Raw genomic sequence first — 27,989 nt, 5'->3', positions numbered from 1 at the left:
GGCATAACATCCAAATCCCAAGATGTCACAGTCCCATGGTACGCTGCATTGGTAAGGCCGCACCTGGAATACTGTGTGCAGTTTTGGAGGCCTCACTTCAAAAAGGATGTGGACAGAATGGAACAGGTGCAGAGGAGAGCAACAAGGATGATCAGGGGCCCGGAGACCAAGCTCTACGAGGAAAGGCTGAGGAACTTGGTAATGTTCAGACTGGAAAAGAGAAGACTGAGGGTGGACATGATTGCTCTCTTTAAATATTTGAAAGGCTGTCACTTAGAGGAGGGCAGGGAGCTGTTCCTGTTGGCAGCAGAGAATAGGACTCACAACAGGGGGTATAAATTACAGACAGAAAGGTACCAGCTGGATATTATGGAAAAAATTTTTACAGTAAGAATTGTTTAGCAGTGGAATCAGTCTATGATTCTATAATTGGTGGGACAGCCAGGAGGCCCTCTCCCTGCGACCTCAATTCCTGGGCAGGAAAGTATGGGGGAAGACGGTCCTTCAGACATCTTGGTTCAAGGCTACATAGGGCTTCGAAGGACAAAACCAACACCTTGAAACGGCCTCCGGAGCAGATCGGTGGCCTGTATCATTGCTCTTGAGGTCTTTGGCTCCCAGTAGCTGGCCCCAAGCAGCAAACTAGCCACAGCATTCTGCACTATCTGCTGCTTCTAAACACTCTTCAAGGATAGCGCCTAGTACAGCACATGGCATGGCAACAGTCCAGTCTAGATGTAACTAGGTCATGGATCACTGTGGCTAGCAACTGATGCACCAGCCGAAGCTGAGCAAAACGCACTCTGTGCCTCAGCAGACACCTGGTTTTCTCAGGTGACCGCTGGGTGCGGCAGCACTCCCAAAATGTGAACCTGACTGATCAAGGGGAGTATAACCCCATCCAAGACAGGAGAGATCTCAAGTCTCTGGTCAAATCCCTGGTCTGCCTTTCTACTAAACTTTGGCTGTGAGAACATCTGGCTGTGGTGAAATTATGTTTAATTCAAAATACCTTTACTGCGAGTTTCTGAGGGCCACTCTGGTAGCAATAGCACTGCAGCGCTGCTTTACAAATTGAATGAGCACCACCCCACAAGATTATGAAGGCCAAATGAGCATCAGCCCATGGGAACACTAGAGCAAGTCAGGCATGCTAAGTTAAGCATCCCCACCACATCAGTCCAAGTGAACATTTGGCAAACACAAACCTTCTGACTGCCTCTGCTTCCTTTCCACTTCTTTGCAATATTCATCCAGTTCCCTGTCTGTGAGCTTGTTGAAGGGGTTTGGTCCTGTTGTGCTCACAATGACTCGGGGCTGGTACTCCTTCTCAATAATTGCTTTGGATGCTGTCACCAATTCTCCCTGGTTGAAAGTAAAGACAGGCCTTTTACCAATTAACCTAGAGAGTGTGGACAATGCCTCAGGGCTAAAACAACAGAAGAGAACGGTGTAAGTCTGGCCAAAAACAAAACTCAGAAGATTTCCAATCCATATAAAGAAGGTAAGATCTTTCCATTTTACCATATAGTCCAGGCACCAGAGAGGTCAGCAATCCACTCACATTCACAGCGATGGTACATGAACAAACCAAAACTTTTTACGCATTCAGCAGACTGCGTAAGAGTAAGCATTTCAGGAAGCACATCATCTATACATCTAGTTTCAGGTGGGTAGCCACGTTGGTTTGCAGCAGAAGAGCTAGATTTGAGTCTAGTAGCATCTTAAAAACCAACAAGATTTTCGGGGTATGAGCTTTTGAGAGTCAGAACTCTCTGGAAATCTTGTTGGTTTCTAACCCGCCCTGAGCCAGCTAGGTGCTACGGGACTGAAATCTAATTCTATATGCCTCAAGCAATATCCACTCCCCAGCAGCATATCGGGCCTAAGACTGGCCATATACTCAATGTTTAAAAGCATCCTCTAGGCAGCAGAAGGGACAGAGCTTGTAAATCACCCAACTGCCTGGACAAAATAACCTCGTGCAAAACATGTTAAACCATCCAGGAAGGAAACACTGTTCAGAAAGAACCTTCACACGTAAGAGGGAATATAATTCATTTATTTTATTTACTTCACTTATACCCTGTGTCTTCCCCCCGCCCAAAGGGCATCCAAACAGGCTCACGCTGTTCCCCTCTCCTCCGTTTTATCCTCACAACAACCTGTGAGGTAGGTTAGTCTGAGAGTGTGTGACTGGCCCAAGGTTATCAAGCAAGCTCCCACGTTGGCATCTGAACCTGGGTCTCCCAGATCCTAGCCCGGCTGGTCTGGAAACCAAACCACCTTCTCCGAGCACAGAGCAAACAGGAGGGAATTCGTCCCAGGAAAAAAACATTCAGTCGTTTTCTGCCTGTTCCTCCGGCAAGTGGGCAGCCTGCAGCCTGTTCCCACCTTGCAGTCCATGAAGGGCTTACCTCAGATGAGGACTTTCAAATCCTTTTCATTCTTCTGGAGTTCTTCACCTAGCAATTTTTCCTCAGATTGTGGGGAGGGCTGCACCTGCTCAACTAACTCTCTGCTCTTCAAAGGTACTGAACCAGCTGTCACGGCTTTGACTTTGGTTACAGAATGCTATTATTTTGCCTCTAGTTTGTAAAGACGTGATCCTAACCTTATAAAACAATGTTGTACAGAGGGGGGGGGGCAACCTTTTTGAACCTGCGGGTAACTTTGGAATTCTGACATAGTGTGTCAAAACGGCTACTGCGGCAGGGGGAGACAGCCATAAAATGGCTGCCACAGCTCACCTTCTAACATATACTGAAGATCCTTGGGCTGTGGTGGCAGCTGCTGCCAAAGCAACATTTACAAAAATCTGCCCAGCCAATCAAATCTCAAGTGGCCAATCAGAAACCTGGCTGGGCAAAATCCCCGCTTAGCCCCGCTTTCTAAAAACACTTTGTGGGCACCAGGAAAGGTGTCAGAGCCAACATGGAGCCTATGTGCACCATGTTGGGGTCACTTGTTATACAGCATGTCTAGAGAGTTCAACATTATAAATCAAAGGAAAAAAGTTCCTTCAGCCACCAGAAAATTTTAATTCAGCCACTAATTAATTTGCACGCTTCTATATATTCAACCAGACTAAAGAGAGTATTCTAAAAGGAGGTACTTCATTTCAAGATCTGAAAAATAAGACACAACTGCACCCAAATGTGTGCTTAATTGCTGGCAATTTGTCGACTTGACTGTGCGGCACTTCTCTCCATTTATGACAAAGTCTGTCACACCAACCTGAACACTAAAGATTAGCCATTTAAGTTCTTCAGAACAACACTCAGTGCCCCTCAGATGGTTGGGAAACACGCAGAAGGGCCTCTGAGAAAGATCTTAAAGGAAGCTTGATGGCCCTTGATGCATCTTGGACCCAGACTGCTAGACCTCTATGGGTCAACACCAGGATCCGGAAGTGGGCTAGAAAACCAAACGGACGTCCAATTCACTCCTAGTGAATTGTTAACTGGGCAAGTAAGTGCCAGCATTTTAGGTCAGCTGTAGCTTCTGAACATTTTGCAAAGGCCGTCCCATGGAGAGTGTGATACAATTATCCTAATTCAGATGTCATGGGCGCATGTGTTACCAAAAGGATTTTATTTTTTTCCAGGGACAAAGGTGCATCTGGCAAAAGACACACTTGGTGCCGCCTGGACCAGTACTGGATAAACAGCCCACCAGATCAGACAGATTCTTAACTACTTTCTGGTTTGCTTGGTCACCCAGTTTAAGCACCTGTTCAGGGTAAAATTCCTCCTTCTAGTTGAATGGTAAAGGTACACAGAGCTGAGTGACATCTGCAAACTGGTGATGACAACCCAACCCAACAATTTCACACAGATGTGAAACAGCATGGACAAGACACAGCCTTTGTAGAGCCACACAGTTTCAAGGTCATAGTGTAGTGTGTGTGTGTGAAAAGTCTCCCAGGACCACTGTCTGGAATCCCCCTTCAAGAAAGAAGATGTCACTCAACCCCATTACTAGTGAGGCAATCCACTCATGTAACTGGGACTACACTCGGGCTAGCAGAAAAGGGATCTCAAATTACAGTTATGTAACACAGACCATGCATGAACAAAACCACACAAGAAAACCCTTTCAAGAGCAAGAAAGAGCAACCTAACATGTTCAAAATGTATTTCTAAGGGTATTTTACAGTTTCTATCAAACATATATTCACATGCATAATTTGTAGATCCACCTGCCCCTATTTGCATTTACAGACAAACCCTGAGAAGTCACAAATCAGGGTAAGACAGAAGGAAAAGAGCAAACAACAGCATTGAGAGCAGTATGACAGGGCAGTAAGTACCTTTCTAACAGAGACAGATTTAGCGGGGCTAAAGGCCTGCTCTGTGGGATCGAGCCCTTCAATTGATTCCGTACAGTCTGAGAGGGGAGCATCCTGCAACAGTAAATTGAGTGAGCAGAGCAAACTAAGCTTGGGCTTTTGTTTATTGGCTAAAAGCAGAATGATACTGGGCTAAAGAGCATGCAGAAACACAGTTACTAGTGGATACAGAAGCCGTGAAAACGAAGCAACGTGCATAAATTTGTTAACCCCAACCCAAGATGCTCTGGCCATGATAACTAGTCAAACTTCATAATGAATATGATTATGGGTCAGTTATCACTCAAATCTGCTGAGCCACCATTAGGATAAAGCATATTAAACAGAAGGCATTTAAGATAGCACCTTCAAATTAATGCTTCTCATGAAGCTATAGTTTGCAACAAAGATTTCATCTGTGATAAGACTACACAGTTAACAATAATGGATTGGCACTCTATTTTTCCAATCAGTGACATAAAGCCTGACTAGTTCAGAATGGGGTTTTAGCCCACCAAAAAGCAGCCTGTGCGTCTCATGCACTGCGATGGCAGCACACTCATGCTTCTGCTACAGTCCTAGCCCTAAGCGAGGTTGCAAAGACAGCAAAACATTACCTCTAACACTTACCTTACAAACAGTTACTCTCTGCCAATTAAAGAATAATTTCATAGTGATGCATTAGGTGACAGCAGGAAGGTATCTCAAATTAACTCTAAGCTGGTATTTTAAACAGCCCAAGTCCTCACCTGTACAAGGTTTCTGTCCATAACAACCCCAGAAAGAACCTGCGACTGTGGACCAGCAGTTTTAATGTCTTGTAGGTTTTGTTCCCGGATCTGTAAAAGACAAGTGACGTGAAATCCATATAAACAGCTGAAAGAAACAGGCTCATGTGTCTAACCTATGTATGATCAATAAAAACGAAAGGGTTGAGCTGAACAATGCTAAAATAACAACAAATATAAACGTTTTAATATGGTGCACAGTATAGTTAAAAACACAGGGCCCAATAGATAAATACATATGACACATACACAGTTGATGTATATCCATACAATGACCAAGCTAGGACCAAACTAGGACCAGACATGTGTTGGCCTCATATACAGTGAGGGGAAAAAGTATTTGATCCCCTGCTGAATTTGCCCATTTGCCCTCTGACGAAGAAATGACCAGTCCATAATTTTAATGGTAGGTCTATTGTAGCTGTGAGAGACAGAATAACAGGAAAAACCCCAGAAACCCAGAAGATAAAAGTCAGAGATTGATGCGCATTATAATGAGTGAAATAAGTATTTGATCCGTTATAAACCAGCCAGATTTGATCCCCTATCAACCAGCCAGATTCAATCCCCTATCAACCAGCCAGAAGTCAGGCTACCTGGTATCTTCACTGTATGTAACGAGCTGAGATTAGAAGCACCTGCTGTAAGGGAGAGGTCTTACCTGTAATCCCAGCTCGTTACAGTACCTGTACAACAGACACCTGTCGACAGAAGCAATCAATCCATCAGATTCCAAACTAGCCACCATGACCAAGACCAAAGAACTGTCCAAGGATGTCAGGGACAAGATTGTAGACCTGCACAAGGCTGGACTGGGCTACAAGACTATTGCCAAGCAGCTTGGTGAGAAGGTGACAACAGTTGGTGCAATAATTCGCAAATGGAAGAAACACAAAGTAACTGTCAACCTCCCTCGGTTTGGGGCTCCATGCAAGATCTCATCTCGTGGAGTTGCAATGATCATGAGAACGGTGATGAAGCAGCCCAGAACTTCACGGGCGGAACTTGTCAATGATCTCACTGCAGCTGGGACCATAGTCACCATGAAAACAGTTGGTAACACACTACGCCATGAAGGACTGAGATCTTGCAGAGCCCGCAAGGTCCCCTTGCTCAAGACAGCACATGTACAGGCCTGTCTGCAGTTGGGCAATGCACATCTGAATGACCCAGAGGAGAACTGGGTGAAAGTGTTGTGGTCAGATGAGACCAAAATCGAGCTCTTTGGCATCAACTCAACTCGCCGTGTTTGGAGGAGGAGGAATGCTGCCTACGACCCCAAGAACACCATCCCCATTGTCAAACATGGAGGGGGACATATTATGCTTTGGGGGTGTTTTTCTGCTAAGGGGACAGGACACCTTCATTGCATCGAAGGGACGATGGACGGGACCATGTATCGTCAAATCTTGGGTGAGCACCTCCTTCCCTCAGCCAGGGCATTGAAAATAGGTCGAGGATGGGTATTCCAGCATGACAATGACCCAAAACACACAGCCAAGGCAACAAAGGAGTGGCTCAAGAAGAAGCACATTAAGGTCCTGGAGTGGCCTAGCCAGTCTCCAGACCTTAATCCCATTGAACATCTGTGGAGGGAGCTGAAGGTTCGAGTAGCTACACATCAGCATTGAAATCTTACTGACTTGGAGAGGATCTGCAAAGAGGACTGGGACAAAATACCTCCTGAGATGTGTGCAAACCTGGTGGCAACCTACAAGAAACGTTTGACCTCTTTAATTGCCAACAAGGGTTTTGCCACCAAGTACTAAGTCATTTTTTGCAAAGGGATCAAATACTTATTTCACTCATTATAATGCACATCAATCTCTGACTTTTGTCTTCTGGGTTTCTGGAGGTTTTCCTGTTGTTATTCTGTCTCTCACAGCTACAATAGACCTACCATTAAAATTATGGACTGGTCATTTCTTTGTCAGAGGGAAAACGGGCAAATTCAGCAGGGGATCAAATACTTTTTTCCCTCACTGTAGGCCTTCCTCAGTGGTCATACATAAAATTATAATATAGTACACATCCTAACATATTCAATTTCATAATACAAGGAGAAATATATATAAAAGCCCTTTTGTTTTATGGGGCTTCTTGTAAAAATATTTATTCCATGTATATTAGAACATGGCTCACATCTGACAGCTTGTATACAATGTCAGGCTTCTAAGGATGTGTACACATCAACAAGCGTGAAAGACAGAATGTATTAGCCACAGAACAGGACTCCATCTTATATTTGGCCGAGTCGGTTCAGATACATAAAGAATCAGTTCTATCAGCTAACACTCTAATTTACCATTTTGCATCTTAATGAATTTGATTAAGCTCCCAGGGAAGCAAGAGTCCTGCATTAAACTCCAGGTTTTGGGAACTGCAAAGTTGCTGTTTTCATCCTTGTCAGACATTCAGTATGAAAGTGCAGAGCAAAAGCAGGAAGGAATATGGGAGTCCCAGAATTTTGTAAAGCACAAGGACAGATAGTCATTCCTATAAACACGAGGGACCTGCACTGAAGTCATAACAGGACATGACAAATAGGATTAATCATGCTTCGCCTAACTGCTAAGCACCTGGGAAAAGATTCCAATGTCTTTTTCACTGCAACCAGTAAGAATCCTGCTTTTTATTTCAGGAAAATAGTAGTAGTAGTAGTAGTAGTAGTAGTAGTAGTAGTAGTAGTAGTAGTAGTAGTTATTTATACCTCATCCTACCCTGGCAAACTGGGCTCAGGGAGGCTAGCAACACTAGATGTTCTGTTAGAGGTTTCATTTGCAGCTTTGCTGAATTCATGTTTCATCTGCTGATGCTTTTCATATCTCAAGAAAACTTTCCATAAAATGCAAACACGGTTTCAAATGCTTCTCTTTTGATAGGGCATAGACAAGCATAACTGACAATTGTTATAACCGCAGCTGTAAGCAGACTGCATCAAAAAAGCTCTCAGAAAAGTATATATAGACTTATAGCAATTCAAAGAGGAATGCTTAAATTTCCTAACTACAGGAAGGAGGAAATGATCCATGGACAGTGCTAACTTTGGGGGGGCCAAGCTAGTATAAAAGAAAAGGTGGAGAAATTTGAGGATATAAAGGTGAAGGGGGGGAGAGAGAGGTGAGAAATGATGATTGATCCCTGCTACATTTTTAAAAAAGTTGCTACCTCTGCAGCATATCTGACACCTGTAGGTGATCCTTGCCAACTAGAGACAGAAGACAGGCCCTGCGGGTTATTAGGCTAAGTTTAACAGTCAAACCTGTTCTGATAAGGAGGCACTGATAAGTTATGGTTGTTGTTTTGTTTCCCCTGTTCCCCCCAACCATCACCTTATTCATTACAATTACCACCCTCTTTATTATGCTTGAATGATACCAACCAAGAGAAATTAGACATTTCAAAATATAAAGAACTCTCTCCGTATCCCTCAACATAAACATATTTTATACCAGTTCAAAATCATTCAGAGATGTAAGCACAAACCTTGTTCCTCATTTCCTGGACCTCCTTTGGATTAGTGTTCAATGGAACAAATAAATTTGGGACAGCAGAGGTGGCAGTTCTATGTCCATCCTCTTTAGTCCACTGTAATAGCAAGAACAACATAAATTAAAATCGCTAAAATGGCCAGAACACCCACAGATGCAAGTTTACAGCATACTAAATCATGCATATATACAACTGAGAACTGAATCAATGACTACAATCCAGCATTTGTGGAAGCACTACCACTCTATTGTGAAACGGCCGATGGACTGCATTTTTCTATATTCAGAACAAATATGAAAACACCAAACTATAAAAACGAGCGAGCAGAGAACTGGGAAAGGCATTGCGGCACAGGTAGCCTAAACAATTAGCAGGTGCCGATTTAGAGCACAATCCGGAAGTGCACTATTTTAACCTAAATCAGATGCAGGAAGCCAGAAGGAACACCAAGATTCTAAAGCTGCCTTTTAAGTCTCCCATCGATTCACTTCCCTGAAACTGAAACACAAACCAAAGCCAACAGAAAGCACAAGATGACAGGAATATGAGAAGCAGATCAAGTGAATGGTTTCGTATGTGGAAAGAGTGGGCATCACCAAAGTTTTGAATTCAAAACAAAATTCAGAATGTACTGTTTTCAGAATTGTTTCTGCACAGGCAAATAGATGGTTCAGCCTAAGGGAAGAGTTTGGTGATGTCAAAATATTTTATATAAAAGCTTACAGTTTAAAAGATTACAACAACAAAAACCCCATACACAAAGCACTTCATGATTTGTTTGCAGGAGGTTGTTTTATATGGCCAGTACATTTTGTCTATTAGAATGGGGGCTTTGTGCCACATGTACAAGCATTTGTTTTTTACAATAATTTATGAAAATGCTCGGCCTCATTCTTACATTCTAATTGTTACTGCACAGAAAATGCACTGAACACTGAAACAAACCTGTTTTACACAGATGCTAACCCCACCCTGAATAATTCTGAGACAAAAAGATAGCCAGAAATAGAACTCGTCAAAAGCAACACAATTTTAAAATGTTTTGCAAGTATGAAGTAAAAAATAAAAAGAGGAATGAACATGGAGCTATGGATACTCACTGATTTTTATCTTTCACATAAAAATACCTCCAGGTTTTTATTAAAGATACTTAACAACAACATTAAGAACCTCAGCATTACTGAAACTTAAAAAAAAAACACTACAGGCATTAAAAATTAAATATACAAACCAGGAATACTGCATGACTGCTACAGGTTGCTCTAGCAAAATATTTAAGACACAATGATGTTTTTAAGTGCTACTTTTACTATATGATGATTTCAAATAGTCACTTCTGTCAATGTTCAAGTAACAAAACAAAACAAAACCCTGTAAACATTTTCAGGGCGGCGCCACTGCGTAGAGCAAAAAAAAGGTGGCTTCAGGATTTGACAGTTATCCCGTAAGGAAGGCTAGTTAACCTACTACAAAAATGGGGGGGGGGATCTCTACACAGTCAGAGAACGACTCCTTCCTGTGCTTTCTTCATAGATGTTCCAATGATTCAGTATTTCCCAAGAGACACTACACTCCCTCCTTATTACATTCTGAAAGGGAAAAGATAGCAATCAAATTTTAGGGGAATATTTGACTTTCCATTGAGGGTAAAAAAATGTTATGCAGAGGAAGACTAGAACTAAATGTAACAACTTTTAAACAGTATGATTTTACATACTTGAAACTGACATTACTTAGAATTGTTACAGACAGATATCTGGAGAACATCCATCACGCTAGGAGCATTCTATGGTAACAGTTGTTTTTTCCTAATCGATTTGTGAATGCCAATTCATTTCGGGGCTCGCCAAGTTATATTCATAATACTTAACCTTTAAATATTAGGAAAACACAATGGCCACTAGAAAGTAAGTACCATACATGCTTATTTACATGATAAACTAGATGATGTTTTTCAAACTTTCATTAATGTTGACCACTTAGGGAAGCTCTCCACAGCAGAACAGAAATGAGAGAGAATAACTACCAGCATGGTGGATCAGCATTATTTCATAAAAGATGGCCATTCCAGGCAATTGGTTGTGGGCAAGTTATCACAACACAAATACACCAGAGATGCCTACAATATTACATCGGTATCGGTCCAAGCAATTCTATTCTCTTTATCAGTGATACCCACTCAATGGCTAGAGAGCCACCTGTGGCTCTTCTGAGCACTGTTCTCCCACGTGGCACCTGCCCCATGTCCCAAGGAAGTGAGCAAGGCCATTGCCCTCTAAGGCTTCTGGAAGGAAGGTGGTTCCCTGAAAGAGCTATCGCAAGGACTACTGGCAGGACATTTACACAGCGAGCTGCTGGCCTAATGCCTGGGATGGAAGTGAAGGGCCCTGCCCTCTCCAACAACCCCCACCTGCTGCTACTGCAGCATCAGCACCCTCATCCCAGCACCACAGGTAGATCTGGTAGGTTCTGTGGCGCTGGCTGCAGAGGGGAGAGAATAAAACCACCATGGCAGCCCCTAAGGGAAAGACCAATGTAGCCACAGCAGGGCGCTGGCAGTTCTACTCCCCTTTCTCCATGGGGTAAGTGGCTCTCCTTTGGGAGCTTCGGCCATCTCAGCACATTGCCTAGCTGCTGTGCTTCATGCTGAAGAGGAAGGGCGAGAGCGCCAGAAGGCTGAGAGGGCCGCTCTTCCCCTCACACCACTGAGACAAGGACTGGCTAAGGCTCAACAGGGGTGGGGAGAGACAACCCTACATGCCCAGAGGTAATCTGATAATTAAACAAGCTATAGTTACATTTTTAATATTAACAGTGACATTATCATACGTGTGTGTTTCTTGAGGTGGTGCACAGGGCAACCGGTGGTCAGGTGGCTGATGGTGAATATGAACGTGGCTCTCCATAAGCCATGCAGCGACCACTGCTGCTCCATGTGAAGCCAGAAGAGATACGGCTACACACATCACCTCAAGCTAACAATAGCATGTGATCTATGATCTTGACAGTCAGCATGGGATAGTGGATAGACTGGGGTCTAGGAGACCCAAGTTCAAGTCCCCACTCTGCCATGAAAGGTCGCTGGGTGACCTTGGGCCGGTCACACACTCTCAGCCTCAGCTGCCTCACAGGGTTATTGGGAGGGTAAAATGGAGAAGGGACGGATTTATCTGCTTCATTTATGCCCCTCCTTTCTCCCCAATGGAAACAGCAAGAGGCTTACATAGTTTTGTCTTCCATTTTATCCTTACAACAACCCCCTCAGGTAGGCCGGGTTGAGTGTGTTTGCCTGGCACAAGATCACCCACCAAGCTTCCATGGCGCGGGTGGAGACTGGAACCTGGGTCTCCCACTGGTCTGGCACTTTAATCACTACCCCACACTGGCTCTCAATGCTCTGGGTCCCCACTGGAGAGAAAAGTGGGGTATAAAGGAATAAATATATCTGCTAATGTTTCTCTAATTTTGAGTTGGATCCTAAGAGCCACCAACATAAAAGACTGCCTCAGGAGTACCTGTCTCCTCTTAGTAGCCCAACCAACAGCCCCAAAAAGGCAATGCTAGGAGTTGGGTGACCCCTACGAGCAACAAGCCGGGCAACATGGGTGGATGCACTGAGGAAAGCTGGTTAAAATCACCCATCTTGCCAGCAGGGCTTCTGTTGGTGTAAGAGATTCAACTGACAGGAGCGGTGTGCGTGTGTGTGTGGGGTTAACTTCACTCACTTTCCCCTTCTCAATATAGAGAGCCAGCGTGGTATAGTGGTTAAAAGGAGTGGTTTGAAGCAGTGGACTCTAATCTGGAGAACCAGGTTTGATTCCCCACTCCTCCACATGAGCGGCGGATGCTACTCAGGTGAACTGGGTTGGTTTCTCTACCCCTCCACATGAAGCCAGCTGTGTGACCTTGGGCTAGTCACAGCTCTCTTAGAGTTCTCTCAGCCCCACCCACCTCACAGGGTGTCTGTTGTGGGGAGGGGAAGGGAAGGTGATTGTAATCCGGACTGATTCTTCCTTAAGTGGTAGAGAAAGTTGGCATATAGAAACCAACTCTTCTTCTTCTGCCACGTTGTGCAGCTTTTTCATTCATCACCTTTTTGAGGCTCACAGCCAGGAAGGAAGGGGAAAATAACTACCTTTGCCAGTGCCTTCATAGGCTCCAACTCATTAATATTAAAATAGAAGGGGGAAAAGGCTACTGGGATATCACTTCTCGCTTTAAAGATTTATCAACGTATTTATGGTAGCATCGACTTAGCTGTTTGAGCAAACCTAATGAGATGTTGTGCCAGAGGTAAGAATGGCTGACAGTTGAAACACAGAGGGGTGTAATGTGGAATTCTATTTGTTTGGAAGTTGCAGATCTATGTTTTTTCCCACTTAAAAAAAAAAATCAAGAAATTTTGGAGTGTTGAAAAAAAGTCTAAGGACTTTTTCAATTGGAAAAATTTGAAAATTATAGGAAACACTTAAAAAAACTCGTATAACTATTTTTTCATTTTGGAATGAGTGAAATAAAAAAGACTTTGGAAACGAAATCTTTTCTCAGTATGTGTAGTATGAAGCTTTTTTATGTAAGACAATCTACAGTTATTAGAGAATGATAAATCCTATGTACACTGCATACATTTTTAAGAACATTTTTTGTTTAAATGTACGTAATTTTGGCAACAATTAATATGCTATTATAATGTATTATCATCGCATTGTTGAAGAGCGCAGGCATCTCCAATGTTACGAAGTTTAACTTAATATGCAAATATGCTGGTGGTTGTACCTATTGTGACTCTTTCAAATAATACACTTTAATTTGCTTCCAACAGAACTTTTCTACCTTCAGGTTTCATTTTTCTCAGGTGGCAAAAATTAAGATCCATGTGCTCTGGTACCACCAGGTTTGCATCTTTTTCTCATGTATTATGTCTACTTGCAATTTATCTTATGGGAAATGAAGACATCTATAATTTTAAATTCCATAAATATGCCAAATAGTACAATTTTATAAGCTAGCTAAGTGATAAATGATGTATTTTATGTTGTTAAATCAGTAAAGAAGTTTGATGGGATAACGCCCCCACCCCCCCATGGCATCAAAATTTCCAGACATTTTATGCTTCTAATGTCGCTCTTGTTCACTTGAGACCAAAATGGTCTTGGGCCACAGAATGAATTTAATGCAATGAAAATAAATTCATTTCTGTATATGAACATGCCAACGCTGTCATTACCATAAGATCTGTTATTAAAAACATAACTTTCATTTAATTTTGTTGGGCTAAGGATTTGATTAGAATATGGATATAAAAACTGACTGGGTTAAAATGCCTTAAACTAAATGAAATAATTTCAGATTTACTGTACAGTGATGAAAACTACTGGGGGAAGAGATCAGATTAATGGAGACGGAGCTGCAATTTAAGGCTGCACCGTATCACACTGGAGGCAGAAGAGGTCTCAACGAGCCAACATAAGCAGGCACAAGAGGAAAAGTCTAAGACTACAATTAACACCAGACTAGTGTAAGAACTGGAAGAACTCTAGGTGTCAACACTGCCATGAGACGTAAACAAATATCTAGAATTATATTTCTAGACACAAATGTTCTTAAACACTAGAGGTATGTCCAAAGAGATAAAAAGTAGACATAATCAAAAAGCTATCGAGAACTATTGTCGAAGGCTTTCACGGTCAGAATTCATTGGTTCTTGTAGGTTATCCGGGCTGTGTAACCGTGGTCTTGGTATTTTCTTTCCTGACGTTTCGCCAGCAGCTGTGGCAGGCATCTTCAGAGGAGTAACACTGAAGGACAGTGTCTCTCAGTGTCAAGTGTATAGGAAGAGTAATATATAGTCAGAAAGGGGTTGGGTTGAGCTGAATCATGTCCTGCAAAAAGTACCAAAGGTAATGTGCTAATCATTGTCCTGTAAGTATCAAGATAATGTGCTAATGAGGGTGTGGTATGTTAAAATGGAACCATTGTATCCTGAAGTGATCTGTTAATGTGTGAAATCCAAAGCTAATCTGCATGGCTATTGTTGACTGTAGTCTTTGTTAGTCTGGAGGTTTTCAGGACAGGAAGCCAAGCCTTATTTATTCTTAAACTCTCTTGTTAAAGTTGTGCTGATGTTTATGAATTTCAATGGCTTCTCTGTGCAATCTGACAAAATAGTTGGTAGAATTGTCCAGTCTTTCAGTGTCTTGGAATAAGACCCTGTGTCCTGATTGTGTCAGTCCATGTTCAGCCACTGCTGATTTCTCAGGTTGGCCAAGTCTGCAGTATCTTTCATGTTCTTTTATCCTTGTTTGTATGCTGCGTTTTGTGGTCCCGATGTAAACTTGTCCACAGCTGCAAGGTATACGATATACTCCTGCAGAGGTGAGGGGGTCGCTTTTGTCTTTTGCTGATCGTAGCATCTGTTGTATTTTCTTGGTGGGTTTAAACACTGTTTGTATGTTATGTTTTTTCAAAAGTTTCTCCATCCTATCAGTGACTCCTTTAATAAATGGCAATAATACCTTTCCTATGGGACACTGTTTTTCCTGAGTTTTCTGATTTTTGTTTGGTTTAATGGCCCTTCTGATTTCATTTCTGGAATAGCCGTTTGCTAGCAGTGCATGATTTAGATGATTAGTTTCTTCCTTGAGAAACTGTGGTTCACAGATCGGTCTTGCACGGTCCATTAATGTTTTGATTATTCCTCTTTTCTGTCGGGGGTGGTGGTTGGAGTTTTTGTATAAGTAGCGATCTGTGTGAGTTGGTTTCCAGTAGACCTTGTGACCTAACTGAAAGTTTGTTTTACGGATGACAAGGGTATCAAGAAATGGGAGTTTACCCTCAATTTCCTTTTCCATGGTAAACTGAATGTTACCATGTTACCAGCACAACCCAACCCCTTTCTGACTATATATTACTCTTCCTACACACTTGACACTGAGAGACACTGTCCTTCAGTGTTACTCCTCTGAAGATGCCTGCCACAGCTGCTGGCGAAACGTCAGGAAAGAAAATACCAAGACCACGGTTACACAGTCCGGATAACCTACAAGAACCTATCAAGAACTGGTTGTCAAAATTGGCGGTGCATAGAAATGTCTAAAAGTTTGTTCTTGTCTCTATGTGAACTGGGAATTAAGGCTACACAACTGTTTATGGCAAGCATTTGTTACTTTTTAGAAAAGGAAAATTCAATGCATGATGTTCACATGCAAATATAGGTGTTGATAATTGACTATGCAGTAATATGAAGTAATTTACTGAGAGGTTAAACTTTCTTGATTTTATGTTTTATACTTTGGGTTATATTGTTAATGAAACTACCAAAGTCGTGCAGCGTCTCAAAAACTAATCAAATTTACTACAGATGAAAAGTGGTCTCTGGGTCATGAAAACTGATGTCACCATCTGATTATCAGTCTTTAATATGCCACAAGACAATTTGTTATTTTGGCAATCACAGACTAACATGGACTTGTTAATAATTTTTAAAAAATTGTATTCTTTAACCTCAACAATGCCAGAACATTTATGACTACATGTTAAGCCTGAAAATTTGCAAAAATCCTGATTTTCTCGGCCACTTTGTTTTTCACTATTAAAGGTTAAGCATTTTAGATACTACCTGGTAACACCAAACAGGGATTCTGCCTCCAAAAATACTTTAGAAAAAATATTTTCCAACTTTTACTAAAAACACCTTAACCTTTTTTTTTAGAGACACACATTTTCCAGATTTCTGACTACATTACAAGGGTTCCAGTAAAACCTCCAAGTTACTATATCATCAGCAATATATTAATCAACCATTACAAAAGCCTGTATTCATGCATAAACTATGAATTTTAGAAATAGTATATGCTATGATAAGCGGCAGTCCCAAAGGAGCTACCACAATCCATATGATAGCACTGGAAAACCTATAACCAGCACTGAAGTTTTAATTTTGTAAAACAGCACTCTTATAACTAAAAAGGTCTCCTAAAAGGTGCTGATGATTGCCCGAGCTGCACTTTAGTCATGCCACACCCAGCTGATACTGTAGGAAAGATTGTCATTTTATGGCCATCTACTTACATGCAACAATTCATGCAGAAGGCTGTGAGCATTGGGAGGCTTTAGGGTGATATAAGAGGAGCAAGAGAGGTCAAGTTACTGAGAGGGAGAAAAGCTCAAGAGGAAATACAGCTTTTAGAAACTCGAGTCTGTTTTGGTGGTCCACAGATCAGCAGACAGACACTTTGAGACCATCCTGTTCAAACCCACTGACTGCATTCAAAGCAAATGCTCCAGATTATGATCCAGGCCTCCTACATGGAGCACTGTGCATTTGTTCAGACACCGTATCGCTTTAGCTGAGAATACTAATTGGAGGTTATTTTTTCTAGAATATATTTCCAGAAAATCTCTTGTCCAATAAAAAGTTATTCAACGAGCCAAAGGACATGGCACTGTCAATTTGTGGATCAGCCTGAAAAGTACAGCTCCACTCCCTTCCACTGGAAAAGTGGGATTCAGTTTAAAGACAAAGCATTTACTACTGCTGCTTCAGCTCTTTAAACGGATGTCTCAATGAAGCCAGATTAGAAAGCGAAGGAGACGGCTCTATTGGACTTTATCCTCAAAGCCTCACAGTGCCTGCCACCCAAAGTTGCTCTACATCATCTAACTATGAACAGTAAGGTAGGCACAGACCAAGCAGTTGGTAATACAGCTTGGCACGCAGACACCGGACGAGAGAGACTGCAGCAAGGGTTTCACGTGATCGTGTGTAATGTTCGTCCACACCTTAGTCTTCGACTTGGGGCTGCCGCCATTCTGCCCTTCTTCAGGAGCCTCGTCTCCTCGGCCAGAGTTCAGCCACCTTGTCTTCTCTCGCTGCTGTTTCTGAAAACTATGCCGCAGAGGGGAACAAGTGCCCGAGTCCCCATCGCTAGCAAAAGAGTACCCTGTGACACTAGCGGGAATCTCCACATCACTGAATTTTTTAGACTTCTCTCTCAGAGCAGGGCATCGATAGGGGTAGCCAGTTCTGTAACCCTGAAACACCACAGTAAAATACTTCATCATGTTGGATATCGGAACTTAGTACTGCTTTAAAAAAACCAAAAAAACCCCACCTAATAATAATTAAGGTAAGGTACCCTGTCAATGGCAATTTCTGCCCTGAGGACCCCATGCCCTTTAACTGTTTTAACACCTAGCCAAAACACAGACAACACATAGAAGGAATTCCTGTGATGGCAAAATCAGCACATGATATAAGTGTTCTTACATAAAACAGTAAACAAAGTTTGCCTTCAAGAGTAAAATTTATAAACTGGAATACAGTGGAGGGGGTCTCAGGAGCTCAGTCCTGTTCATTCTCATGAGTGCCGAAGGGGTACTTGTAAGCTGACGGGTGAAAACTAATCAGGAGAGAGCCAGGCCATTTTCTAGCCGGGACTTTCACAGTGCCACCCTAATCAAGGTTATCCGCTACTAAGACCATACACGTTTCAGTCTGAGCTGTGATATTGATTGGGTATATTGTCACACGGTTGTAATTTTGTGTTTTTATGTTTATTTGGCATGTTCAGAACAGATACATAGAGGCTAGAACAGGGCTACATACAAATTGTTTATGTTTATATTATTTTTGTGTTTGTATTACATTTATTATATATTATTCACAAAATCACTTGTATCAATATTAGCCCATGATTTCATGTTGATTCCTCACCTTTTGGGCACCTTATTCTAGTTTTATAGGGTTAAAGTTCCCCCCCCCCTTTTTGTTGTTGTTGGTATATCCTCTACTAGGTCCATCGAAATCAATGAGCTTACAAGAGTGTCACTCATAAACCCTTTAGTGCTGGGCAGTGTTCAACTATATCCTGGCTGCTATACACATCCAATGGTAGGGGGATAGGCACAATTTTGTGCAGGGAACAAATAAATAAAGTGCCAAAATGTTCTTCTTGCCACTCTCATTTGCTTAACAGAACAGCAATAAGAAATAATAATGGCTGGCATTGGCCATTCCCTTGAGGAGGGAATGAACACATGCTGAGTCTGCAGCTGTTCTCCTCCTCCTAAAAAAAGAATGCTCTTTTATTGCCCCACAACAGAGAGAGATATATTCCATATCTTGCCTCAGTGATATTTAAAAAATATAAAAGAGGGAAAAAATCTAATGATCTTTATCACTCGAAAACAGTCTATGTCAGCCATGGTTAAGGGTGATGCAGCTAGGCTACTGCCTGACAAAAACCATAATGGCTCTTATTTGTTTACAAACAGACTCCAAAACAATGAGCTACTGATATCGAGCTGCTCCTGGATTGTGTTACCTGCCTGGTGGTACCACCCCACTCCTTTTTAATTACAAGGCGTGTTAACATGGAATTATCAAGGCAAAAACATGACACAGGACAGTATCAGTAGCATGTGAAATTGTTAAAACTGAGGCAAAAGGCACAGATTCAGCATTAGCAAATTTTCTATATTATGTTTAGCAAGATCACTCTGTATTTCTGGGGGAAACCCCCCCCTTTTTATGTTTCCAGCACACTAAAAACAACCACAGCAAGAAAAACCAACAAACAAACCACCTTTTCTTCCAAGGCCCAGTGTCCTTCAGAAAAGTTTAACTGGAAACAAAAACTTGAATTCAAAGTAGCGCTGTTGGTAATAAGCAACTGAACATAATGGCGATTTCTTTCTTACCAAGTTATCGAGCATTCGCATGAGCGCTTCAAATTCCTGCTCTCCTGTCTGCCATTTTGGATGAGATGCTGACCCCTCCCCTTCTGGAGACTCATGACATCGAGATTTTGCTTTATATTTTCCAGGGTCCAACAGTACTAAATTGTCCGGGCCCCCGGCACTGGCCAAAGTACGTACCTTAAAATAAGCAAAACAAACCAAGTTTCTATAATAACGTATTTATTATCACACTGTCTACTGCTATAGTGACAATTATAGTGACAGGAAAACAAACGAACAAACGGCATGCTTACTTGGATCTCACAAGCAACAACCAGATTATGAATATAGTAGAAAGCCTCTTCAACACTTTCTCCAACTGATACCAAACCATGATTTCTGAGGATGAGAACCTTGGGGAAGAGAAACAGATTTAGGAGAGTTGCAGGCAAGAGGAATTCTGACACAAAAGCCTTTCTACTTGCCTTTAAGTGCCTCAAACAGCTTAGCTACTACTGACCTTGCTTTTGAGCCCAAGATTCTTCTGAATCAACACTTTCTCCTCTTCATCCACAAGAATCCCATGGTAATCATGATAAGCGACTTCTCCAAGGGACAGTGCCTCAGGTGAGAGAGGTAAGAGACCACATTTCATTGCAGACACCTGATGATGTTATGACAGGTTTTACACAGAGAGAGGAAAGATGAATCAACAGTGTATGTTAACTATGTTTATACTATTTTAATTACTAAGGTATAACAGCCATTTGAACTATCAAAGATGTTGAGGAGGAGAACATTGCTGGTCAACAGAATTGTTACTGGAACCTCCCCAAAAAGAAGGGCTGAATCTTCAGTCATAAATTAGAGATCCTTAACATCAAATATCTAAATCATTTTGGGGAGAAAATCTTATTTTTACTCATGACTGTTTACTGTACATCTGTATAACTGATTATCAACTTACAGAGTAATCGACTAAGAAGTAACGATTTGGTCCTAAAAAGCTCCTCTCCTCGTGATTAACAAAAACACTGTGTTCTTTCCTACCCCAAAGTATTCTGCCACTGCAGAGAGTTTAAAATTTTTACCTGGTCCACTTGCAGACACTGGTGATATATGCAAGGATGCCACGGGAAGGCTGAGAACTGAATGCTGAGGAAACGAGTCTCAGCCACCAGTCACTATGCTACTCTGCCCATCACCGCCAAACAGAAAAGTGCTCTTTGATTTATGCCCAGAAATGTACCACTAATCTGAACCTGGCCCCTGTGCTGATCAAATTAAAGCAGTGCAGTCCTATGAAGAGTTACTCCAGTCTAAGTCCACTGAAATCAACAGGGTTACACTGGAGCAATTATGCATAGGACTGTAGTATAAAAATAGGAGGTTTTAAACATGGCTGAACCATACTGATTTTTTCTTATCTATTTTTTATCTATATCCTCTTTAATTATATCTGTTCTTCAACACTAAGCACTCCCTGTCACTTCTACTGGCTGCTGCCAGGAAAAGACAAGCCCTCCTCTCCTTTCCAGACTTTGGAAATAAAAAAAGCACAGACAACCTTCTCTTCTCTACTGGAAGCCACACCACTGTACATGCAACCGCATGATACTTCACAGCTAGAATAAGAAGGGATTTCTTACCGCTGCCCCAGCTGGTGTGTGAATATGAACAACACACTTAATGTCAGGTCGAGCTGCATAAATGGCAGAGTGCAAAGTAAAGCCAGCTTGATTCACTCCCAAATTAGTGCTTCCACGGTCAATTACGTCACCTTGAATATTTATTTTAACCTGGTAACATAAAAATGCATTAGTCCTCAAAGTGATTTATCTTTACTCAAGCCACATTGAAGTACAGAAACAGATTCAATCATTCTGAAGACTCCTCAATGAAATCATGAAATAAAATGCACACTGAAACAATTCCACTAATCATGTAAAAGGATGACATGCCGGCAGAGGTCCGTAAATTCTTTCACCTGCTTGTCGATAGCAAGCACCCCTTCCCCAAGACAAATGCCCCCAGGTCCTCCAAAAGCCAAAGGCACGGGAGAGGAGCTACTCCTTTCCCTAGTCAAGTGAGTAATTGGACTCTAAAGACCTCTGGGAACAAGGATCACCCCTCCTGATCCAGTCTCTTCCGACTCAACCAGTCAGCCTGAGTGTTCTGCTACCTCTTTTAAGACTGAGAGTAAGTTTTGCTCTGCTCAGGAAAGAAGATGGTCCAATTCCTGTGAAGCAGGTCAGTGCCTTTCAGTGATTATGCTCTTAGAACTGACCCCTTCCTAAGAAGTGGTATGTTATCTTATTTAATCACCTAATAAGCAGGACACAACTTTATTTAACTTACACATGTAAGCTTCAAACAGAAGCTTGTATAGCTTCAAAAAGAATACGTATATATGTGTATGCATATAAAGTCTTAAACATACAGAATATGTATGAATATGTATGCATGTCAAGTCTCAAAAATGTTACAAAAGACTTCTTAAAAAAGTTTTAAACATGTTTCATGTTACAAGCAATCTCTATATTAAATCTCTATATTACAGGTTCAAACCTTAAAATGAAACAATAAAAATATTTCATTTAGAAAATAAAACAGTTACAGAAATCTGATTTAGTTAAAAGTATTTTGATTCAAAATATCTAGGATAGCCTATAAGTAATACTTTACCAAATCATGTCTTCTGTGAAACCCTCCGGTCCATAAGGACTGGAGAAATCTGACAGCCCCCAGCCTAAGCAAAGACTGGGAAGATCTCTAAGATCCTCCATATGTTGGAGAGATCTGAGACTCCTTGTGTATTGGAGAAATGTCTGAGAACCTCTAATCTATGCAAAGACTAGAGAGATCTCTGAGAACCTCTGATCTATGCAAAGATCAGAGAGATCTAACTTTCCTGTGTTTCTACACCTATATTTATAGGTCTTCAATATTAATTAAATAATAGGAGAGCAGAAATTACTGCTAAAATTCAACCTCTGCAAGAGTCAAAGTTGAGCAGTCAAAGTAGTTTCAAGGTTGCTGCTATCTTTGACACCATCAAGTTGATGTTCCCAATAGTATCATAACTAGACAGTTTAATATCATTACAACAGTCAGTTATATCATTTTAGCTTAATATCAATACCAAATAATTATAAATTGTAATATTAATCAGTTCTTGTAGGTTATCCGGGCTGTGTGACTGCTTGGTATTTTTTTTCCTGACGTTTTCCTGAAAATACCAAGACCACGGTCACACAGCCCGGATAACCTACAAGAACTGATGAACTCTGACCGTGAAAGCCTTCGACAATACTTTGTAATATTAATATTAAATAATTGTAGAGATTCTAATCTCGGTATCATTCACCTTTATAAAAAGTACATAGAACTTCTATAAGCATGTATTATACTGTTTCTTCTCTTAGCATCTTACAAGCATTTACTTTTATTTAGCTTTGGGACTAATGTGTTTCTAATGAGCATCTGGAGATGAGAAATCACTATGACAAACACAGAGCTATTTAAAACAAACAATAAGAAACTAAGAAAGGACTAAGTTACATATTTTGCTTTAACCCTGTCCATTTAGTAAGTTCGTTTATGTACTAAGTTTGTTTAAGTGTATTGAATACCTATGATTTATGGAGCTAAGATCATTCTAATATTCTTAAGTATCTCTCAGTCCCCTTTTACTGGGCTCTATTGGGTTGCAGTAGAAGTCTCTACCAGTCTCTTTAATGGGCTCCAGAAGGAAACATTAGCTGTTGAAGGTGACATGCTTTAGAGGTTGAAGGAGACTAAGGCTAGATGTTAGCTAGAGCTGGCATCCTTACGTATGATCTAGGACTTGGCATATTTTCAAGGTCTCTACACTGAGTGTTTACGTAGCTTAAAAGCATTTTCAACCGCTAAGAATGTTAGATAGAGAGCTGAAAGGTGCTTTAACAAGACTATAGAGAGAGACAGGGCCCTTTGAATGAAATGAAAGCACTCCTTGCTTCTCCGACCAATATTAGAGAGACAAGCCTCTGAATGGATTTCAGTGGGAGCTCAATGACTCCAAAATCGGAAAATTCTGCAAATCTATACAATTCTATATGTACATCATGATCTATATGTCAAAGGCTGTGACACCTGCTGTATTGAGTACCCTCCTGGCTATCAGTGTAAGCCCCCGAGGTCATCTTGTTCAACGGTTCTAGAATGTGCACAAGGCAGGTATGTCTGCAAAGGTAATTTCAGTTGCTGAACTATCAACTGCTTGCTTGACAGCCTCCTCAGCAGTTCCCTGGCCTTGACTCACCAACTCCTGGCACTGGGCTACCCATCCAGACAGACTGGCATCAAGGGTGCTCTGTATTAGGCACAGGAATGTCTGTCTCTCCACATTAATTTGTTTAAGTGGGATTTTTTTTTTAATTTGGACGTGCGGAGGCTCATAGTGATGTTCAGACGTTCTCTGTGGTGTTTGCTGTTCTTGAGGCTCTCACAAATCCAGGGCCCACAAGGATGGGAGGACTGAGGGCATCAACTGCACCACCTGCGTATGCCAGCCTGTCAATGCCTCAGTCCAGACTCGGAGTCTTCAGGGGAGGAGCCAAGGCCGGTAGTTGAGGAGGACTGGGGGACCAAGGAGCCCCCCAGGGGACGTCCTCACTCTGCAGGAACTGCGGTAAGAGAAGGCCCAGGGCCGAGGCGGCCCAAAGGAGACAAAGTGCTCGACTGGCTGCATGCAACCCCATCCCAGAGCCAGGCAGCGAGAACAATAGTTCTTCGCAGGATCCTGGAGAAGGCTCAGTGCAGCAGGCCAGCTGAGCCTGATCGCTTCCCAGGCTGAGGCTTGGGAGAACTGCCTTGCTGGATCAACTGTGCTCCACTGCCTTGCCTCCAGCCCGTCGATGCTCTGAAGCCTCGCCACCTAGACCTGAGGGCCCTGCTTCCAAGGAGACCTGACTGGGCCTGCCTGCAGAGCCCAGGGCACTCAGCATCAACAGAGGAGCCAAGACAACTGGCGACCTAACAAGCACAGGGTTGGCTATTCAAAATTACTGGCATTTTGGATGCTTATCACATATTCTGTATTATGATGGTGAGGAAAATAAAATAATGAAGTTTTTTGTCACCTCCAGACACTCCGCCCCCTTGTGGTGGTGGGTCCAGGATGGCGCATTCGCTCGGGTCCAGCCCCTAGTTCCCAGTTTTGTCCCTTTGGAGTCACAATGAGGTCTCAGACAGGGAGTTATGAGACCGAGAGTCCTCTCCGCATTCCCTCACGGCTTTAGAACATCAGCTCCTTGGCTTAATCTCTTGCCACTCTTTTCCTCCTTGGCCCTTGTGCCCCTCCCCCCTTTATCCTCTTCCTCCCAACACCTGTCCCACCCACCAATTCTGTGCTCCTATCGCCCTACACCATCTTCTCAGTAATCCCCATCTTTCCCCACAGTGTAGGTCCCTCTCACACCCTTCCGCCCCACCTATCTCATCTGCTAATTGGGGCAGAGTCGTGCGCACGCTCCTCTGTAAAGCCATCCCCGCAGCTTCCACGCTCTCCCTTCCCCGTCTTTGACAGGCCTGTTGGGCCTTGTTCACCATCTCCCCCTTCTCGTTGCCTCACTGGCTAGTTGGATGGTGTTCCGCCGGTTCCCCCGGATGCCACTCCGCCTCTGTGGGATGCGCTTCTTGCTGCACCGTCCTGCATTCTGTTACGGAGCGCCCTGACTTTGGCCAGGGGCCTTCCATCCACAATGCGCCCGCCCCATGCGCATCAGGCTCCTTTTCGGCACGAAGGGCACTGCCCAAGCCGTGCCTGCTGCCCCTACAGAGGGCCCCTGTGCGACAACCTCCCTGCTGTCTCCTCTCAGCTCCAGATTCTGATGCCTGTAGACACCATCTCCCCTGTTCCCGTCCAGCATCCCCAGGTAACTTGACTGCCTCCCGGGCTTTCTCCCAGTCCGAGTCGGAGGCGCGAGCCTCCGGCATGGGACATTTTAATTAATACTACCTTAAACCATTGTTTATGCAAGACAACATTTGAAGGATTTCTTGATGTTAAGAATTACTGCCAGTTACCACATGCAACTTCTTGAACACCGCTGACTTATACAGAATGGAAAAGTTTGTGTTTAGTAGAATGGGCTGTACATTTAACTAAACCGAGTCATTTTAGAATGGATCATTTCTCACAACACAGCCCCACACAATTCTCCTGAAGTGCAGTGGATTGCCCACGGGCCAGGCTTACATATATGGAAGGACCACCTGTGTGAAATGACTTTAAACAACTGCATTTTAATTATATGCAGCCTAGACTAGGTAAAAAAAAGTGCAACCATTCTGGGCCATTCAGTTCGCAAGCTGCACTAAACAAAGGTTTGTGCTATGCTGGAAAATTCCAGAATGTCCTCATGGAATTCATCCCACAGAGATCTATTCTTGCTATATGCAATCTAACAGGCTTGTGCTAAAATGAAATTGTCCTGTAATCAGTAACATGCTTGGGCTAAAATGAAAAGTTTAAGTGATGTTCAAGAGCAAAGACAAATCCTTGAGTACAAGTTCATGGACTGGTACTTAAGACATGGAGGGTAAATGCTAGTTCCTGAAGCCCAGTAAAACTTAGTTGTGACTAATTCCCACTGAAATAACTTGTTCTGCTGGCTTCAACAGGATCTCATCAAACATAATTTCAGTTAGACTGTATTTCAGATATTCAAGGATTGTAGTTTGACTGAAAGAATTTTTTACTTACCAGGCTAGATGCCGTAACCTCACTATAGAGAAGCCCAAAAGGCACAATGAGAAAGTGTTCCTGCTCTGAATTCACTCTGACCTACGAATTCAAGGAATAAAAAATAATTATGCACAAACACTACTTTGAAAACAATCTTGCTGTACCGGTATGCAAAGGAAGAAAAAAATAATCTCTGCTTCACTTCTAGACGTTGTTGGGAAGCCCATAATTGGGGGGGGGGATAACAACACAAGTCCACAAAAGACCTAAGAAAAGCAAACATTATGTATCGGATAATTCACAGTACTTATGTATCGTAATTATGTATCACAGTACTACTTTAAAACTGAAGATCAGACTGCTGTTTGGAACTCCCTGAAACCCCACTGATGGCATTAAGATCCTAGCAAAAGATTTTAGCCAGATTAGTTTCACCAGACATCAGAAAATTCAGCATTTACATAACTTTAAAGAACTCTATCATGTATCCCCCTCCCCAATTGTCTAGTACAGAGAAAAGACAATTGCGGGGGGAAGACCTGACAAACTCCTTCACCCTTCCTTGCAGGAAAAATGTACCAATCTTCTGAGCATTTTGGTTGCTCTTTTCTGCACTTGTCCCAGCACTACAATATCCTTTTTAAGGCCAGAACTGTATACAGCATCCAAATGTAGGCACGCTATGGATCTATATTACAGTATGACCAACTATGTTGTTTTCAATCCCTGCTAGATCACGATCTTCTCAAACAACCTCAAGATGCTTGAGAAAGGAACCACACTAATTCTTCTTCAGTAGTGCTTATTTCCACATGTGCCTATTAATTCTATCTTTAAGAACAGTTTCCACAAATTTACCTGAAACAGACTTTGGGGTGGATCCAACCACTATCTCTGCTGGTGAAAAGCTCTCTGACCATCAAGAAAAACTGTGCTGGGGATATGGGATCTGCATGAACACAAGTCATATGTGACAGGGGCTACAGGAAGGAGGAGAACGGGCAGGATGGAGTAACATATCTGGCTGAATGCAACCCTTTAGGCTAACTCTCCTGTGATCTCCTGGATGTTTCCCAAGAAAGGCCTGTTTTACCAACAGCTTGCTTATTATGGTTAGGAGACAATCTCCCATATGAGTTATTTTAATACTTGGCTGCATACCATTCAGATTCAGTGACTGGTTACTATTTGTCCATCAGCCCTAGAACTTAATCTCTCACCACCACCATCTGAACCAGTGTTTCCTACATCATCCCTGAAAACAACGGCTCGCATGTGGTTAGCTGCTCCATGTCTTCAGTTGCGAATTCAGTTTCTCCAAAATCTCTCTCTCTCTCCTTTTAGTGCTTTGTTATCCAAGGGCCCCGTCCCCTCCCTGGACAGTTTCCTACTCCTGATGTATCTCAGGCAATTCTAACTATCTGCCTTAACAGTTTTCCAATGTGCTCCTGTTTTTCTTCCTTTTGTCTGCCTGCTTGCCGTCAATTTACATTTGTTCAGCTGCAAAACAGTGTTGCACTTACCTGTAACTGTTGTTCATCGAGTGATCTTCTGTGCAGGCACACATGGGAACTGTGCATGCGCAGGCCAGCCAGTGCATGTGCAATTCCCACATGGGACTGCACAGAAGCCATGAAGATGAACCTGTACTACCTCTTGTTCACTTCATTGGGACAAATGTCCATTTTGAAAGGAAGTCTTCTTGCCTTCTTGCCTTGACTTAATCACACCGATATTACCATTGGGTAAGAAGATACCTTTCCTAATTTGCAGAACACATTCTACCTGAGCTTCCATTACTGTGGTATTTAAATAATTTTCAAGCATCCTAGAGGGACCTGACCTCTTTTATCCTCTCCCTTTCAGCTTCCTTTGATTACTTCCCTCATTTTTGAGACCCTTCCGCTCTTGAAATCAAACGTGGTCATGTTGGACTTTTGAGGCACCCTTCCTTTCATGTAAATATTGA

The 27,989-nt window shown here is 42.4% G+C and overlaps 2 protein-coding genes across 8 annotated transcripts in view; one reads left to right on the top strand and one right to left on the bottom strand.

Moving 5' to 3' along the window:
• The window catches only part of NOP14 (NOP14 nucleolar protein), a 280,913-nt gene that overhangs the window by 108,932 nt on the left and 143,992 nt on the right, over positions 1-27,989 (top strand). The gene's annotated exons all lie outside the window — the stretch shown is intronic.
• Positions 1-27,989, bottom strand: part of ADD1 (adducin 1) — a 76,904-nt gene that overhangs the window by 10,787 nt on the left and 38,128 nt on the right. For 2 of the 7 annotated variants that reach the window (XM_056855685.1, XM_056855680.1), the window contains exons 5-14: positions 26,039-26,119; positions 20,940-21,089; positions 19,811-19,954; positions 19,605-19,703; positions 19,312-19,488; positions 17,299-17,643; positions 8,605-8,706; positions 5,080-5,169; positions 4,313-4,405; positions 1,209-1,365 (exon numbers count right to left, since the gene is read on the bottom strand). In XM_056855685.1, the coding sequence (XP_056711663.1) occupies positions 1,209-1,365; positions 4,313-4,405; positions 5,080-5,169; positions 8,605-8,706; positions 17,299-17,643; positions 19,312-19,488; positions 19,605-19,703; positions 19,811-19,954; positions 20,940-21,089; positions 26,039-26,119 (1,438 nt within the window). Of the gene's footprint in view, positions 1-1,208; positions 1,366-4,312; positions 4,406-4,960; positions 4,979-5,079; positions 5,170-8,604; positions 8,707-17,298; positions 17,644-19,311; positions 19,489-19,604; positions 19,704-19,810; positions 19,955-20,939; positions 21,090-26,038; positions 26,120-27,989 lie in introns of all 7 variants that reach the window. The other 5 variants (XM_056855679.1, XM_056855681.1, XM_056855682.1 and 2 more) reach the window with 5 other exon arrangements.

This window comes from Euleptes europaea, chromosome 9 (assembly GCF_029931775.1).
Source record: "Euleptes europaea isolate rEulEur1 chromosome 9, rEulEur1.hap1, whole genome shotgun sequence".
In the NCBI taxonomy this organism is placed as follows: domain Eukaryota; kingdom Metazoa; phylum Chordata; class Lepidosauria; order Squamata; family Sphaerodactylidae; genus Euleptes; species Euleptes europaea.
Note: the sequence above shows the minus strand (reverse complement) of the source record. Positions and strands in the feature narration are given on the sequence as shown.